The sequence below is a fragment of the Saccoglossus kowalevskii genome, chromosome 1 (assembly GCF_978046115.1).
Source record: "Saccoglossus kowalevskii chromosome 1, keSacKowa6.1, whole genome shotgun sequence".
In the NCBI taxonomy this organism is placed as follows: Eukaryota; Metazoa; Hemichordata; class Enteropneusta; family Harrimaniidae; genus Saccoglossus; species Saccoglossus kowalevskii.
Genome location: NC_140641.1, coordinates 7601772 through 7617707, shown reverse-complemented (window position 1 = coordinate 7617707; position 15936 = coordinate 7601772). Strand labels below are relative to the sequence as shown.

General features: G+C 35.8%; 2 protein-coding genes across 2 annotated transcripts in view; one reads left to right on the top strand and one right to left on the bottom strand.

Moving 5' to 3' along the window:
- Positions 1–10073, top strand: part of LOC146750338 (uncharacterized) — a 22475-nt gene extending 12402 nt beyond the window's left edge. The window contains exons 2-3 of the mRNA XM_085498640.1: positions 5457–5580; positions 7662–10073. Coding sequence (XP_085354766.1) covers positions 5457–5580; positions 7662–8122 — 585 coding nt within the window. The 3' untranslated portion in view covers positions 8123–10073. The remainder of the gene's footprint in view (positions 1–5456; positions 5581–7661) is intronic.
- On the bottom strand, positions 9960–15936 carry LOC146750337 (uncharacterized). Its single transcript, XM_085498641.1, has 2 exons — positions 15810–15936; positions 9960–11609 (listed from the first exon to the last, which is right to left on the bottom strand). Exon 2 carries the CDS (start codon positions 11124–11126, stop codon positions 10482–10484), a length of 645 nt encoding a protein of 214 aa, XP_085354767.1. The 5' UTR covers positions 11127–11609; positions 15810–15936; the 3' UTR covers positions 9960–10481.

Below are 15936 nucleotides of genomic sequence, written 5' to 3'. Positions count from 1 at the left end.
TGAAATCTCTGTATTTTACTGGCTAGCATAATTAGAAAGCTACATGCAAGTCTGCACGCAAGTCTGATTTTCGCGTTCATTTCCTTTATTCAAACTCTATTTTATTCACACGCGTAAGTCTGGTTTGTGCGCAGGTTATCATGAGAATACCATGCACAAGTCTGATTTGGGCGTACGCGCAAGTGGCATATATACAAAACTGCGTCTCACCTTTCCCACGCGCAACTACCCTGTAGAGGCACCCTTACATACACGGTCGTGTATTGAAGGCTCGCACGGCAATTCACATTTATTGTCAAGACCATGAATGAACACAAAAGACTGAGAAATTACAAGGATCACACAAATTTCCAATGGAAAATTAAATAAATTTGGCTTAGTCAAAAGCTTGGAAACTAGTCTATAATAGTTGGCAGAAGAACATTTGTTTTATTTGCCTGAGCCTTGGAATGAAAGACGTACATAAAATATGATTCCATGATTTTGTGAATATACATCATGCATGGTCTCATTTACATGTAATGTTTAGAAAATTTAATGTTTCGCGTAGACCAAATATAATCACGCAAAGTATAAATTCAAAGTGTTTTAATACATTGGTGAGAGATCGCATTTTACGTGAACAAGAACATGCACTAAGATAAAAAAGCCAAAGTCAAAATTTAGTACAACATACAACTGAGTGATCAGCGACATCATTTTGGGGCACAATTGAACTTCAAGTACTTCTTTGCGAAACTTGCTGCGTGGCGATGCTGACATCAAGTGTATGTTGACTGAAGTTTGGCACGTTACCTTAGCAACCCCTTTTATTCTTGCCTCGCGTGTCGATCTAGTAAAATTGTTATAATATCTGACGGTACTGTAATTACGCAACTTGTACACAACTCTGTACTGGCTTTTCTAATTACGCAATTTTGTTTACAATATTGTACCGGCTCTGAATATTTCAACATTGTAATTGCTTTCATAATAATTACGCAAACTAAAGTCATTTTTACTATTGTTAGGGTACTGTCCCAGGGTATTGGGTCTGTGAGTGTTTCAATATTACCGACTTGATAATGTTGCATTCGTAATAATTACACAAACTTACACATGTGCGCATTTAAATTACTGAAAAAGATTTAGTCAGGTGTCTGCCGAATGTCGAGAAAATATTTTAAATACTTCATCGATGTTCCTATTGTGAATTATTTTATTCGAAATGAAGTGAATATGTAATTTAAACCATACAATAACATACCATATCATGCGCAATGTTTAAATTTTACTATAATATAATAAACTCTGGGCAGCGCACTTCGATTACATTATTCATGTACATTTCAACTGATAACCACATGTTTGAATTACATGCAACGATGGGCAATGACCTCCAGAGTTCATGCTCTGACATTTAAAGCGAGAGAGTTGTCGTCTACGCATGCGTCCATAGTGTGTCTACCCACGTCTACCCTTAGCTGAAGTTGACAATACATACATACATACATACATTATGTATTGGTTAACTTGCGTCTTTTGTCACACCAAAATGGTTCAATATTTCAGGGCAAAAGTATTGAGGACTGTTCACAATTATAATTATCAAACTTTTGACATATGAACATTTAGGTTTTAAAGTTGTATTATGTTTTAATTTTTGTTGAAAATTGATCATTTCCTCTTTTCAGAAATGTGTTTTACTATACAGCATACATTATAATGCCTGAAAACAGTTGGTTTGAGTTTTCAACAACTTAGGGAGTCTCAATTCAACATTGTAAATAAACTATGAACTTTTGTACTGCTGGCAGGTTCTACTGTTATCACAATACTTTTTCGCTAAGTTTCGCTGTTATTAGTTTCTTTTCATTAGTTTACGCTTAATACATATATAATACATACAACTTTAAATTAATGTTTTTGTGACATTAAATCCAAAGCAGAAAACCTGTGTATTAAAGTTTTACCAATAGTCATTAGACCTTGCTTGCTTTTATGTATAAAGCAAATTGTGAGCAATAAAAAAATGTTATTATATAACACTACATGTATATATGCACTCTAGATGTATATTTTTGCATTTACACTGAGCGCCATATTGCTTCATACATGTACATGTGATTTGTGAATCAGTCTGCAAATTACCTGACCATTCAGTTGAACGTACTTCTACATTGCAATTACTAGAGACATATCACAATAAAAAAAAATTCAAACACCAATGACAAAAGTCATTCAACTAATTTTCGGCCCGATTTGCAAATCAGGTGTCATCATATTATGACATCACTCTAGTTGTGCAAACCCCCCCCCCCCCCAAAAAAAAATCATTGACTCCTTCCAACTGCACTGCTCTTCGCAACATACCATCTCAATTCACCCATTTTTTTTATAATTAGAAGACCACTTAGTAGGCCACCTGCAAGTCATACTGCTTTTTTTCCGAGGGGTTCTGTTTTTGTGTGTATCCGAGGGGTATAATTTTTTCACATACCCATCTGTATACGTCAAATCAGTAGTTTCCAGGGAGTGTGTTAGTTAACAAAAATCCGATACCTGAATGGTGGATTTGAATCCATAGGGTGTCATAACCTTAATATCCATCCGTAGGGGGCTCGGGGTGTGGATAAAAACTGGATATTATTATACATTATTTATTATATGAGTAGTAGGGGAATGTACCAGCGACTGACTAACCGATCCCACTTTAGGTCATTTTTTATTATCCAGGAAACGTTCCGAGCACCTGTGTGTAGACTGCATGAATGATTTCTAGACGATCCGACCTTGGTCGGTTGCGGCCCTGGTAAAAAAAATAGACGTTCCGGCCCTGGTTTGGATGTTCCGGCCCCAAAACAGTTTGGTCGATCCGGCCCTGGTATAAATTATACGTGTTCATATCTAATGTTAATATATTAAATACACGAATGTTTGACTATCTTGTTTAACAACTTATTTTTCGTCTTTTGCAGGGCATTTTTCACGATTTAACACATTGTTTGAGAGTGCAACAGATGTATGTTCATTTATTCGCCGCCGCCTGCGTGAACCGCAGACATTAGAATACACATCTAATACAATCTGTTTTTGTCAGGGTTCGAATGCACATTTGTGGTTTGTCGCGTAATGAACGTTAATACATGAAATGCACAACAAATGTATGACTATCTTATTCACAACTTATTTTCCGTCTTTTGTAGCACTTGTCAAAGTTCATGGAAAGAATGTAGCCACTTAACACTTACATTTAGCACAATGCAAGGGCTGTACACATCTTCCGTTCGGGCATGGTGTCAAAGTACACACAATCATTGAAATGGTAATGAGGAGTGTAGCAAACAGGTCACTTGACTCCAGCGACAAGTTGTCAAAGCACACACGAATATTTAACTAGTAACAAGTGTAGTGAAACATTTTTCTAATCAACGTGATTAGTAGATTTTTTTATTATCAGTGGGACTGATAAAACGCGACGTACCGTAACATGGGATGTTTTTTTTTTATTATCAGTGGGACTAATATAATGCGAAGTACCGTAACATGGGACGATTTATTTTATTATCAGTGGGACTGATATAATGCGACGTACCGTAACATGGGACGATTTTTTTTGTAATCGGTGGGACTAATATAATGCGAAGTACCATAACATGGGACGATTTTTTTATTATCATTGGAACTGATATAACCGTAACATGGGGCGATTTTTTGTTTTATCAGTGGAACTAATATAATGCGATGTACCGTAAAATGGAACGCCTTTTTTTATTATCAGTGGGACTAATATTGGAATGAATATGAATTGAATATCCATCTTTTGAAAAATCAGCTAAACAGTTCACCGCGACGATTATGGTGAATTGGCGAGTTATCAACGAAGACGACCGGACATCTCTGGTCATTAGCTGGCTGGTTCGAATTTATCCACTTTTACAGTGATGAATATTGCGTTCGAGTTGAGTTACTAGTAATTACAAGCCTGATTTACATTTTTCTTGTAGTGTTTTTCGTCAATGTATTAAATATAAGTGCGTTGGGAAATAGCATAAATATATTGCGAGTGAAAGAGGCTGGTGAGACTGTGTCACAATGCGTTCTATTTATTTTCAACGCACGTGGTCGGCGCCTCTGATTGCGTTTATTTTGTATTTGTATTTTCGAAATGTATCACTAGCTGCGTTTTTTTTTTTGTTATGTCTCGCAACTGAACGTCCAAGCCGACCTTGTTTTGGCTGTATTTTTTTTTACTATCAATGGAACTGATATAACGCGACGTACCATAACAAGAGACGATTTTTTTATTATCAGTGGGACTAGTATAATGCAATGTACCGTTACATGTGACAATTTTTTTTGTATTACCAGTCGGACTTATATAGCGATTTTAACGTGACGTAGAAATATATAATTTTCAGAGAGCAAGCGATTTAGAATTCTTAGCAGTTAACTGATAGAGTGTGTGAACGACATATTCATTGTTCATAATATTGACCACTTACGTACAGGCGGTATCATCAGTCACGTACTCACTTCTATTCAAGTTGTTAACACCTTCTTTTAGCCGCGAATTTTTTTTCTTTAAACACTGATCTGCCACCAACCGACAGGTCATTGTTTGTAATTTGGCGTATAAAGTACGAGAAGTCGTGCATTTAACATGGCGACAAAGTGAGGCATCTTGCTACATTGTTATGTTCCGACTTCTGTTCTTAATTTATACACGTAATTCCCCATGGAAACACATTCAAACGAACAACAAAAATGCGGATCTTGAGCGGAACTAAAATGTATTGCTCAACAACCAGAAGCACAACGTGCAAAGAAACAGTTAATTTGTTTATTTACTGATAGACCAATAAAACTATTTTGTCTGCCTACATAAACTGCTACATAAACCTTCCTCTGTCGATTATCGTTCTTAATTCATTACGCGACAAACCGCAAATGTGTATTCAAACCTGACTGAAACGGATTGTATTAGATGTGTATTCAAGTTATTTGTCTGCGGGCCACACATGTCCACGTGCACAGTGTAAATCACATTCGGCCATACAGTGTTTAGTACAAAGGCGACGGCGAGTAAATAAAAAACATCTGTTGCATTGTGTAAAATATGGTGTTAAACCGTAAAAATTCCCTGCAAAAGACGAAAAATAAGTTGTCAATCAAGATAGTCAATCATTCGTTGTGTATTTAATATATTAACATTAGATATGAACACGTATCAAATATAATTTATACCAGGGCCGGATCGACCAAACTGTTTCGGGGCCGGAACGTCCAAACCAGGGCCGGATCGTCTTTTTTTTACCAGGGCCGGAACGTCCTGATACCCATGAATTTGTACACCGAGTAGAATTTCCGGTGGTGGAGACTGCATGGCGGGCGGCATGCATACAAAATAACTGTGTTATTTGTCACTGTTGGTTGATTTTATTTTCTGAATTTCTTGTATCCATTCCCACTTTTAGATCCATCGCTTTTCGAGGAAAAGAAAACCTCCTATGCCAAGAGATGTTTGTCCAAGTCCTAAAAAGCAACAACAAATGGATGCAGCAAGTGGCCTTTTAATGCTGAGTGTAAACACAATGACAGGTGGGTTATTGGCGATCCGCTCCTCTAGGATTGCCCTTATAATCACTTTTGTTGGTGATCCGCTCCGCTAGGATTGCCCTTATAATCACTTTTGTCGTTTTGTGTGTGTGTCTGTGTGTGTATATTTCCAGTGTTTTCACGTATGATTTCTTCTGTGATTTTTTTGGCTTGGCCGATTTCGTTCAAACTTGGCAGGTAGGTCACACCTTCACCCTAGTTATTAGGAAAAATCTACAAAAAATTTTGGCCTACCGTTGCCATAGCAACAGCCAAAAAACTGATTTTTGGATAGCTTCGCGCCAAATGTATCTCCTCCTACAAATTAGCGATAAAACACTGCAGACATAGCTCATTCTACTCAGCTTGAGTGTGGGCACAAAGTTACCATTTGAATTTTTGATATCTGTTTTCATTACCGAGAAATTTGACCCTAAAGTTGGGGTAACTTTTCACCAGCAACGGCTTTTAACTCCTCTGTGATTGTTTCGGCTCGGCCGGTTTTGTTCATACTTCACAGGTAGGTCGTGCCGTCACTAATTGGAAAACAATCCTGGCCCACCATTGCCATTGCAACATTCAAAAACTGATTTTTGAATACTTTCGCCCCAAATGTATTACCTTCTACCAGTTTTATCGGTGTCGCTGGGTGTATATGATAAAAGGAAGTTGTGCAATCAAATTTGCCGAGTTCGCAGTTTTTCGCCAATAAAAAAATAACTAAGGCAACAACTCACGGTTTTTCAGCATTTTTGTAATAAAGACATTATTCTCCATCAATAATCCGCCCAAAACAGGAACATTTCTACTAATTCTTGTGTTTTTTCGACGTTTTTCGAAAAACCTGCGATTAGGCTGTGAAAGTAGAACATTCCGGAGGGGGCGAAATGGAAGAGCCATATTTAACGCGTAAAAATAGAACGCGTATTTTGACCTCTATGCGGTCGTCGCCAAAGAGCCCCGCGTCCATCGCCTGGCAATGCTCTTCCGTTTCACCAGTTGCGTTTTTTTGACTAAAATTTGGGCAGTACTGTCAGTCACGAAAATTGATGAATAAATTAATACACATAAAATATGAATCACGGGCTAATTCAATGGTCACCGAACACTCCACTGTGGCAAGATAGTAGCGTACTGTATATTTGACCCAGATTTGACAAGCGTGGTACAGTTTTTTGCGCGTGTCCGTAATAACGCGCACAAAGGATTGTGGGACAGAGTCCTTTATTTGCTGGCATTCTTGACTTTTGACTGCAGTTCTTTTTTATATTTTAGAGTAAATGCTTTTGATATGCTCTTAGGTTTCTTAATATCCGTCTGAAATTCTGGACTGTGGTCATATTTTTCGATTAGGAGTCGTATATTTAAATAACTCACCGTGACTAATGTTTTGCATTATGCAGTATATTATTATGAAGGTCAACACACTGTACTTTAGGTAAATATTTACCATCTCGTTATTTCATTATTTCGCTTTCCAGCATTTACAGGAAACGCTTCATTCTAGAAAATGCTATCGCAAAACGGTTGGAAATAATAAATGTAACAGCAGAATACGTCCTAGCACAGTCACTCGACTAGGAGAGTGATTGTGGTCCTAGTAATAAACTAAGTGACTTCCAAAAACTGAATGGTATTTGCGAACTTCGTATTAGTTATAAACCGACGTTAGCTTCACGTTTATGTCACACCATGGAAACAGCCAAAAACATGGTGCTTGTTTTTGAGCGGAGCGGATCGCCAACCAGCCTACCGGCTTGTCTTTTTATATGCTGTTAGGAATTAACTTCGACATATTGAGTTGTATAACATGTCTGTGTACCCTATTCATTGGTGAACTGAAACATGTATTTATATTCACTGCTTTCAGTGATAGTTTATTTATTGCAATATTTAAATTTTGTCCACATGCAAATGTCATAGTTACTGAGTCTGTGTACTCTATCATTGGTGAACTGAAACATGTATTTATATTCACTGCTTTCAGTGATAGTTTATTGATTGCAATATTTAAATTCTGCCCAAATTCAAATGTCACAGTTACCAACAATGCATTTTGTATTTTTTCCATTTTTTTTTTATAGACACACAATCTGAGGTAATCTGTGATAGGACATCAACACTATCAGCAAGCCAACCTGTTCTATGTGTTTCAAGTACCAACAAGGAAAATAAAAAAATAGAGACATTTGATAAAGGTACTCAAGTAGACTTTAAGAGCCGTGAAATTGATTTGCTTGTCCGATTGAAATCAGAGAATGCTATCCTTAAAAATGAGTTGACTCTGTTGAAAAATGCTGATAGCTCTTCGCCAACTTCAGGAGATCTGCATCTTTTTAGTGTAAATGATGTTGAGAATAATGAAGAAATATGTAAGTTCTACACTGGTTTGACGTGGATCCAGTTTATGAGCCTATGGAATTTCTTGGGCCCTGCACGAGACAAACTGCTGTTTTGGAAGCGTGATTTTGTCGACAAAGAAGCTACTTCAAACGAGCGCTGTGGACCTGATTGTAAATTGACTCCCATGAATGAACTTTTTTAGCTCCGCAGTCGACTTTGTCTAGCGGAGCTTATCATATGAGTGATTGTCTGTCGTCCGGTGTCTTGTCGTCCGTGTCAATGTTTTACTTATTCGACTTCTTCTTAAAAAACTACAAGCCTGAATGCTTTGATACTTGGTGTATATGTACCTTGGGTAGACCTCTCTCAGATTTGTTAATTTCATGATCATATCTTCAATTCTCTAATTTTGGTGAATATTTTTGTCATTTTTGGTAAAAAGTGATATTTTCAACTTCTTGTTAAAAATCGCAAGTCCAATTGCTTTGATGTTACATATGTAGGTACTACATGTAGACCTCTCTCAGATTTGTTCATTTTTAAATGATATCTTTAGTTCTCTAATTTTGGTAAATATTTTTGTCATTTTTGGTAAAAAGTGACATTTTCAACTTCTTGTTAAAAACCGCAAGTCCAATTCCTTTGATATTACATATATAGGTACTACATGTGGACCTCTCTCAGATTTGTTCATTTTGTAATGATATCTTTAATTTTCTAATTTTGGTGAATATTTTTGTCATTTTTAGTAAAAAGTAATATTTTCGACTTCTTGTTAAAAAGTACAAATCCAATTGCTTTGATATTACATATATAGGTACTACATATGGACCACTCTCAAATTTGTTCTTCATTTCATGATGATATCTTCAATTCTCTAATTTTGGTGAATTTTTTTGTCATTTTTGGTAAAAAGTGATATTTTCAACTTCTTGTTAAAAAATGCAAGTCCAATTGCTTTGATATTACATATATAGGTACTACATGTGGACCTCTCTCAGATTTGTTCATTTTGTAATGATATCTTCAATTCTCTAATTTTGGTGAATATTTTTGTCATTTTTAGTAAAAAGTAATATTTTCGACTTCTTGTTAAAAAGTACAAATCCAATTGCTTTGATATTACATATATAGGTACTACATATGGACCACTCTCAAATTTGTTCTTCATTTCATGATGATATCTTCAATTCTCTAATTTTGGTGAATTTTTTTGTCATTTTTGGTAAAAAGTGATATTTTCAACTTCTTGTTAAAAAATGCAAGTCCAATTGCTTTGATATTACATATATAGGTACTACATGTGGACCACTCTCAAATTTGTTCATTTCACGATATCTTTAATTTTCATTGCATTGCATTGCTAGCAGCGGAGCTATCTCAGCCGAGAGGCTGCTTGTTTAATGCTTGTAAGACTCGAAGTTGGTTTACTACATCAGGATATAGCTATATAGGTTTGGTATTTCTAGATGTCATGTCACAACTGTAGTTACTACTTGGATACAGTTTTTGTATAAACATTTTTCCAGATTCAGGTGTGATATGTTTCCTCCTAGAGATATTATAAAACATAACCTTCCAGCGTGTTTCAAGAAATTTAAAGATGTTCGTGTGATAATAGATTGTTCAGAATTTTTCGTTGAACAGTCAACCCATTTTAAGCAGCAGGGCAATATGTATAGTAGTTACAAGAATCATGTTACTTATAAAGTGCTGATAGGTATTGCTCCGTCAGGAGCTATTATGTATGTGTCTGATGCATTTGAGGGGTCTATTTCAGATAAATAAATTGTGCAGCAGTCAGGTTTTCTTGATCTCCTTGACGAAGGTGATCTGATCCTTGCTGATAGGGGATTTACAATTGGGGACTTATTATACGAGAAGAAGGCAGATCTAAATATCCCATCATTTTTAGGACTTTCTCTTCAGCCTGTTTTTTCACAATTGGTGTTTGTGGCTGGCTGCCTTGTAAATTTTCAGGACCCAATTGTTCGATAAGTAGCGACATATAGAATGAATATGACAATTATTAATACACATTATGATATAGCAATCATTTTTTTATTTCTTTACTGAATACACAATACATGTATACACTGTAACTTAACGTTCTGTAAATAAAGGAAAGCGTGTATTTTGTTTCAAGTTGGAAATCCTACAGGTGTTTTGTACAGCATGGAAACCATATCCCCATGAACACAATAGCTGTTAACACTGTCTGTTAACACTTTATATCACAGAACAGTGACAACTGAGTAGACATGTACTTAATCAATAGAAAGTATTGACAAGCTCCGCGGTATTCTCACCTCAAAAAATTCATGAATAAACTTACTCGAGTGAAATTTGGTTAAGCGTTTGCTGATATTTAAAAAAATACAGTATCAAAGTGCAACTGTTCACATATCATTCCATTAGGTGTCCACACAACGAAATAGCAAACTTCAGTTTCTGTAATTCCCATTTGCATTTGGCATTGATAATAATATGCATGATTTCGTTTTAACTTTAATTGAGAGTCAAGACAAAAGTTCTTTGCTTGTTTAATACTCAAGTCTTTTTCAAAGGTTGTTGTCTTTGTCAATCAAAATGCCATCAGGGGATGCTCCTAGTCCTGGATGTTTACTGTTGGTCCACATCCCGGATTCATTTACATTCAGATCTGGATACTTGGTCTGGAACTGTTCCCTTGCTCTGTGTTCATTGGTGTGGCCCCAGTGCATAGCTGCTGTAGATATTGGCTTGTCCCACAATTTTCTAGCCACAATATTTTCAGCAGCACTATCAGTTTTACAGATATATATTTGTTTGCACTGAGAGGCAGTGACCCGAACACGTCTCTCATTGTGCCAGTACCTGTCACCTTGCCCTGTCGTAATTTCTGTCACACCAGCTGCTGTTAGGTTTTCAATAAGAATGTCACGCCGTGTTTTCAAATGTTGGAGTTCATCATCAGTTAACAAATAGTCGTCATAATGGACTGGAATTATAGTTTCCCACATTGATGGTAAGGCATTATGGAACTGCTGCAAACTGATGATGAATTCATTTTTTGCATGTGTACTTAGTTGATTGTGTCGTAATGATGGTGGTCTTGGGTCAAAGCTGATAACATCTGAAGTATTTTGTCGATTGGTGTAATGCCGGTCTGCTGGTACAGGCTTCTTTATCATAATTTGACACATATAAAAGTAATGCAGCCACATGGCTACACATCCCTAAGGCTGACGACTTACATTCGCATGTCCCATCTTTGACAAAACCAGAATTAGCAGATATTGCAAAGGTAACAAAGTAAGTCTGACTCCTCATGCTGGCCTGTACTTTTGCTTTAACATAGATGGTTGCATTCTTCTGTATTGCATAAACCTGTGTGACATGTCCACTTCTATAAAACTGCTCGCCTCTCCTTAATGGTTTAGCTGTATGACAGTCAAGTTCATCTTCTGATTCATCGCATTGTGTATGGCTGGAGGGGTGACTCTCAATTATAAAAAATATGACCATCAGTTATGACAGGTATATTGTCCTGTAAATCACTGAGGTTTCCAGCCATTAATAGGTAATATATCACCAATATCAAGTGTATTGCAGGACCTGATTTCACCTTTATTCACTGTCAACCATGGCCTTTATCAATTCCAGGATCGATACGCTGTAAAGCACCACTGTCTATGCAAAGTTGACACCTGAAAATACATGTAAACATCATAGTAATAATTATTATTATCTGATATTACAGATATTGTTTGGTCTTTTCAAGAAAAAGCAAGTCCCTGACATCATAAAATACTTGTCTTATAATTCATGTAATTTTTCGTGTTTCAGACATATGGGTAATACATTATTTGAGGTCATATTGTTATAGTTGAAAACAGAGTTAAATTATTTGTCATACTTAATAAAACTTGAAAGACTGTAACAATTGTGTTCAATCAATGTGCCGTGTTTAATCAATGACCATTCATTTTGCGGTGACTATTTTTTTACGATCAAAACAAACTACCGGACGTCTTAGTCATGGTGGAGGGGGGGTTACACACTAAAAAAAAACGGGTGATGAGATTATCTCTGTAATATTATATTTCAGGATTCTGTTAGATAACTACCAACATCATAAAAAATGAAAACGATATTTTAGCTCCAATGATTTAGGGACACGACGTATTAACGCCGATCACATCAACCTGTCTGACAACGACAAATTGCCGGATCACGGTTAGTGCAGCTCTTCCGGTCGCCGCAAAAAAAAATATTCACTCGAACACTGATCGATCCAATGATTTTCAAACCATAAACCGTGTTTTTCACGTTTTCTGCACTAATTGGACAGTATTTAGTAAATAAAATCTCAGACTTAGCTAACAACCACAGTCAGCTGGCGCATACGTGATAATAAAGTAAATACGATATTTACTATATGGGGGCCCGCCATCTTGAATGACACATAAAACTAAATAAGGGTTGGACCATTTGATTTTTGAGGGGGGGAGGTCAGAAACAAACAAAAAAATTTGCAAAGTGAAATGTTCTTCAAAAAAAAAATTGCTGCTTCACCAGTGTAAAAAAAAAATATTTGTCACTATATAACTTCGGGGGAAAAAAATGTTTCCATCAGCTGTTGTCGTGTCATCTCTGAACATGGTAGATTCACTTGAATTACTGCGTCATAAAAAAATGGCAATTCTTCCTGCCAAGATAAGGGGGCACATAGTACAAGAAGAAACTAGGTCAAATATAAATGGATGTCAATAATTCTGGTTTGTGGATTAATTAATAGCAGAGGGAAAATTAATATCTGCATTTCAATATTAATTTCAAAAACAATTTCACTCTGATTGCATTTAGATTGTATACCATACATGCTCTATTAGAAGAGCATCTCCAATAGAAGCACATGTACGGCAACAATTGCATTGGTTGTATACTGATTTATTAAAATATGATGTATTTTGACCATAGAAACACCTCTGTTATTTACACAAGAGCATGCGCTACTAATAGAGCAAATGCGGTATTGCATGCAACATCTCTGACAATTTAGCTGTTTTAGTTTAAATACATTTACAGACTAAAACAGAAACATTGTTAGAAAATTTGCTTGCACTATTGCTGACTACTGTAAAATACTTTATATTCTCAGGAATTTATTTTCGCTGAAAACAGCTTTCTGGCATTGTGTGGATCTAATTTTCACTATGTTGTATTAAGACTCAATGCGTATAGAGAAAGCTGCATTTTCACTGGAATTTATTTTGCAGGAAATTGACTACAGGTAAAACAGGGAAAATAAAATGCCAGTGCAAATAAAGCATTCCACAGTATGTTATGTGACCACAATAATAGACAAGATACATTCATGATTGTATGGAACCACGTCGTATTAAACAAGTACAAATAAAATAAATATCAAAGGAAGCTTAGAAAGAACTCTTGAGTGCTGAGAGTATTGGAGACACATTAAAATTAATTCAAAATTTAAGATTTGCTTTTCAAACAAGAAGCTTGGCAGCTAATTTTTGTCTGCTATTTGAGATGCATAACATGAAAAATGTGATTCACATTATCACAATTTATAATACATACAGAAAATACATTTGATTTTTCATCCATGGTTTTTATTCTAATTAGTTCCAGAGCACCTCTGCGATGAATTCAATTTAAATCTGATTTTTGTTTAATATCAGAAATGGGCTAATCATAGATAATCAATATGCATTAAACTAATCATGTCTGTGGATTACCTCAATGAACCAAATGAATTTTTATACAAATTGAGAAATTATTATGTATAGATTTAGGTCTGTATATTGTTCCAGGGTGCACATGTACAAAGTTTCATTATAATGTGATGTTTAATCATAACTAAATTAATTGAAAGCTGAAAAGTAAATTATTATAGATTTATAATATTATAGATATTATATAATTATTATAGATGTATATAAACCTAAAACTTACTTGATCATCACATTGTGTTAGAGTATATATGTACCAAGATTCATTAAATTAAGATAAGCACTGTCACAGACCATCTATGTACGAAGTTTCATTGAAATGTCATTATAATCAAAAATTATGATTTATTATGCAAATTAAGTAATTAATATGATCTTAACCCAAAACTAATCAGGTCTGTGTATTGTCCTAGAACATCTATGTACCAAGATTCATTGAAAAAAAATGAAGTCATAGTACTTGAAATATCAAAAGCTAAAAATTGAGTAATTACGCAAATTAGGTAATTAGTATATCTCATATTTGTCTGTGCATTGTCCTTTGTATGTGATGATTAGTACCTGAGATATCAGTGGAAAAGCGAAAATTGACTAATGAAAACCTAATCAAATCTGCGTATTAGCTCAGAGCATCTATTCACCAAGTTTCATTAAAAACCAACATACTGTTCTTGAGATATCAGATCACACATACAGACAGGGTAACTGCAAAGACTCCCATTGTGTGCTTCGCACACAGGAGTCAAAAATAAATAAAATGTAATAAAATAAATATTAAAATAAATGAGAAAATTTGTTGTCAGCAAATGTTTTACATCACACTCTTACAGAGCAATCTCGTTCTGACCTACAATCAGACTCTCACCACCCACCTTATTCTCACCACCCACCTCACTTTCACCACCTACCTCACTCACACCTACTATCTCATTCTCACCACCCACCTCACTCATACCTACCATCTCATTCTCACCACCCAACCCACATTCACCAACCATTCCACTGTCATCAGCCACTTTAGTACATGTAGCAGTCACCTGCATTTTAGCCCTTTTTGTTACAATGTCAGTGATCTTTTGTTGCTTTGTAACAGGATGTGGGGATGATGCACACTTTCTCTTCTTATTTTTCTTTTTGTTTTCGGACTACCGACGAACCTTTTTAGTCCCAGTTCGGACGAAGTCCAAAAACGGTTCCGTCCGTCCTTCTGGATCCATTTATCGGACAGCCTTTGACCGATCTCGTTCAAACTTGGTATACAGACAATCTATAATGACCTACATATGCCAATTTTCGTTACGATTCAATTAAATATGGCTGACTGGCAGCCATTTTGTCCCTCAAATTTGCTAAATTCTGATATTTAAACGTGAACAGGGCGATTTCAATCAAACTTTGTATGGTGATCATGCATATTGGGTTATTGGTGCACGTCACTTTTTTTTCAAGATTCGGTCCAAAATGGCCGACTCACAGCCATTTCATTTTTTTTTTTATTTTTGTGCTGATTCCTCTGAAAGATATTGCCTGATTCACTTGAAAGTTTGTACATAGGTACTATACTTCAAGACAATACAACACCATGTTTTGTTTTGAGATTTGATCAAATTTGTCGAAATGGCGGCCATTTTGTTTAATATCTTAAATTCAGTCTGTAACGTGTCTGGAACTGTTTCCCGAAGCTGAATAGGGTGATTTCAATCAAACTTTATATGATGATCATGTATATTGGGTTACACGTGCACGTCATATTTTTTTCAAAATTTGGACCAAAATGGCCGACTGTTTTGTCTTGAGATTTGATCAAATTTGTCGAAATTGAGGCCACTTTGTCAAAAAAACGTAAAATAGCAAGTCTTTTCTACCACCGTTGAAGATAATGAAAAAAAAATGTTGGATATGATGAACTCCTAAAAAAAAAAATTGCCTTTCACTGAGCTGACCCCCCCCCCTCAAAAATTAAATGGTCCAACCCTAAGAGTCTCTTATTTAGTTTTATGCGTCATTCAAGATGGCGGCCCCCATATAGTAAATATCGTATTTATTTTATTATCACGTGTGCGCCAGCTGACTGTGCTAACAACGTATTAGTCAGTCGAATACCGGAAGTTAAATTCCGTTCCGGAGAGAATCCATAAAATGTCGACTCACCTTACTATCAGAATGCTTTTTTTCCCACTTGATTGAAGAATGTAGTAACTTTGCGCCCGGGACATCGTCCTCGGTGAGTGAAACGGGATTCACATTAGCTGCCATTGCACCGTGACATAAGTTTGTC

What these genes read in the sequence shown, in the direction of transcription:
- LOC146750337 (XM_085498641.1), bottom strand. Translation starts at nt 11,126, where the DNA reads ATGTGGCTGCATTACTTTTATATGTGTCAAATTATGATAAAGAAGCCT.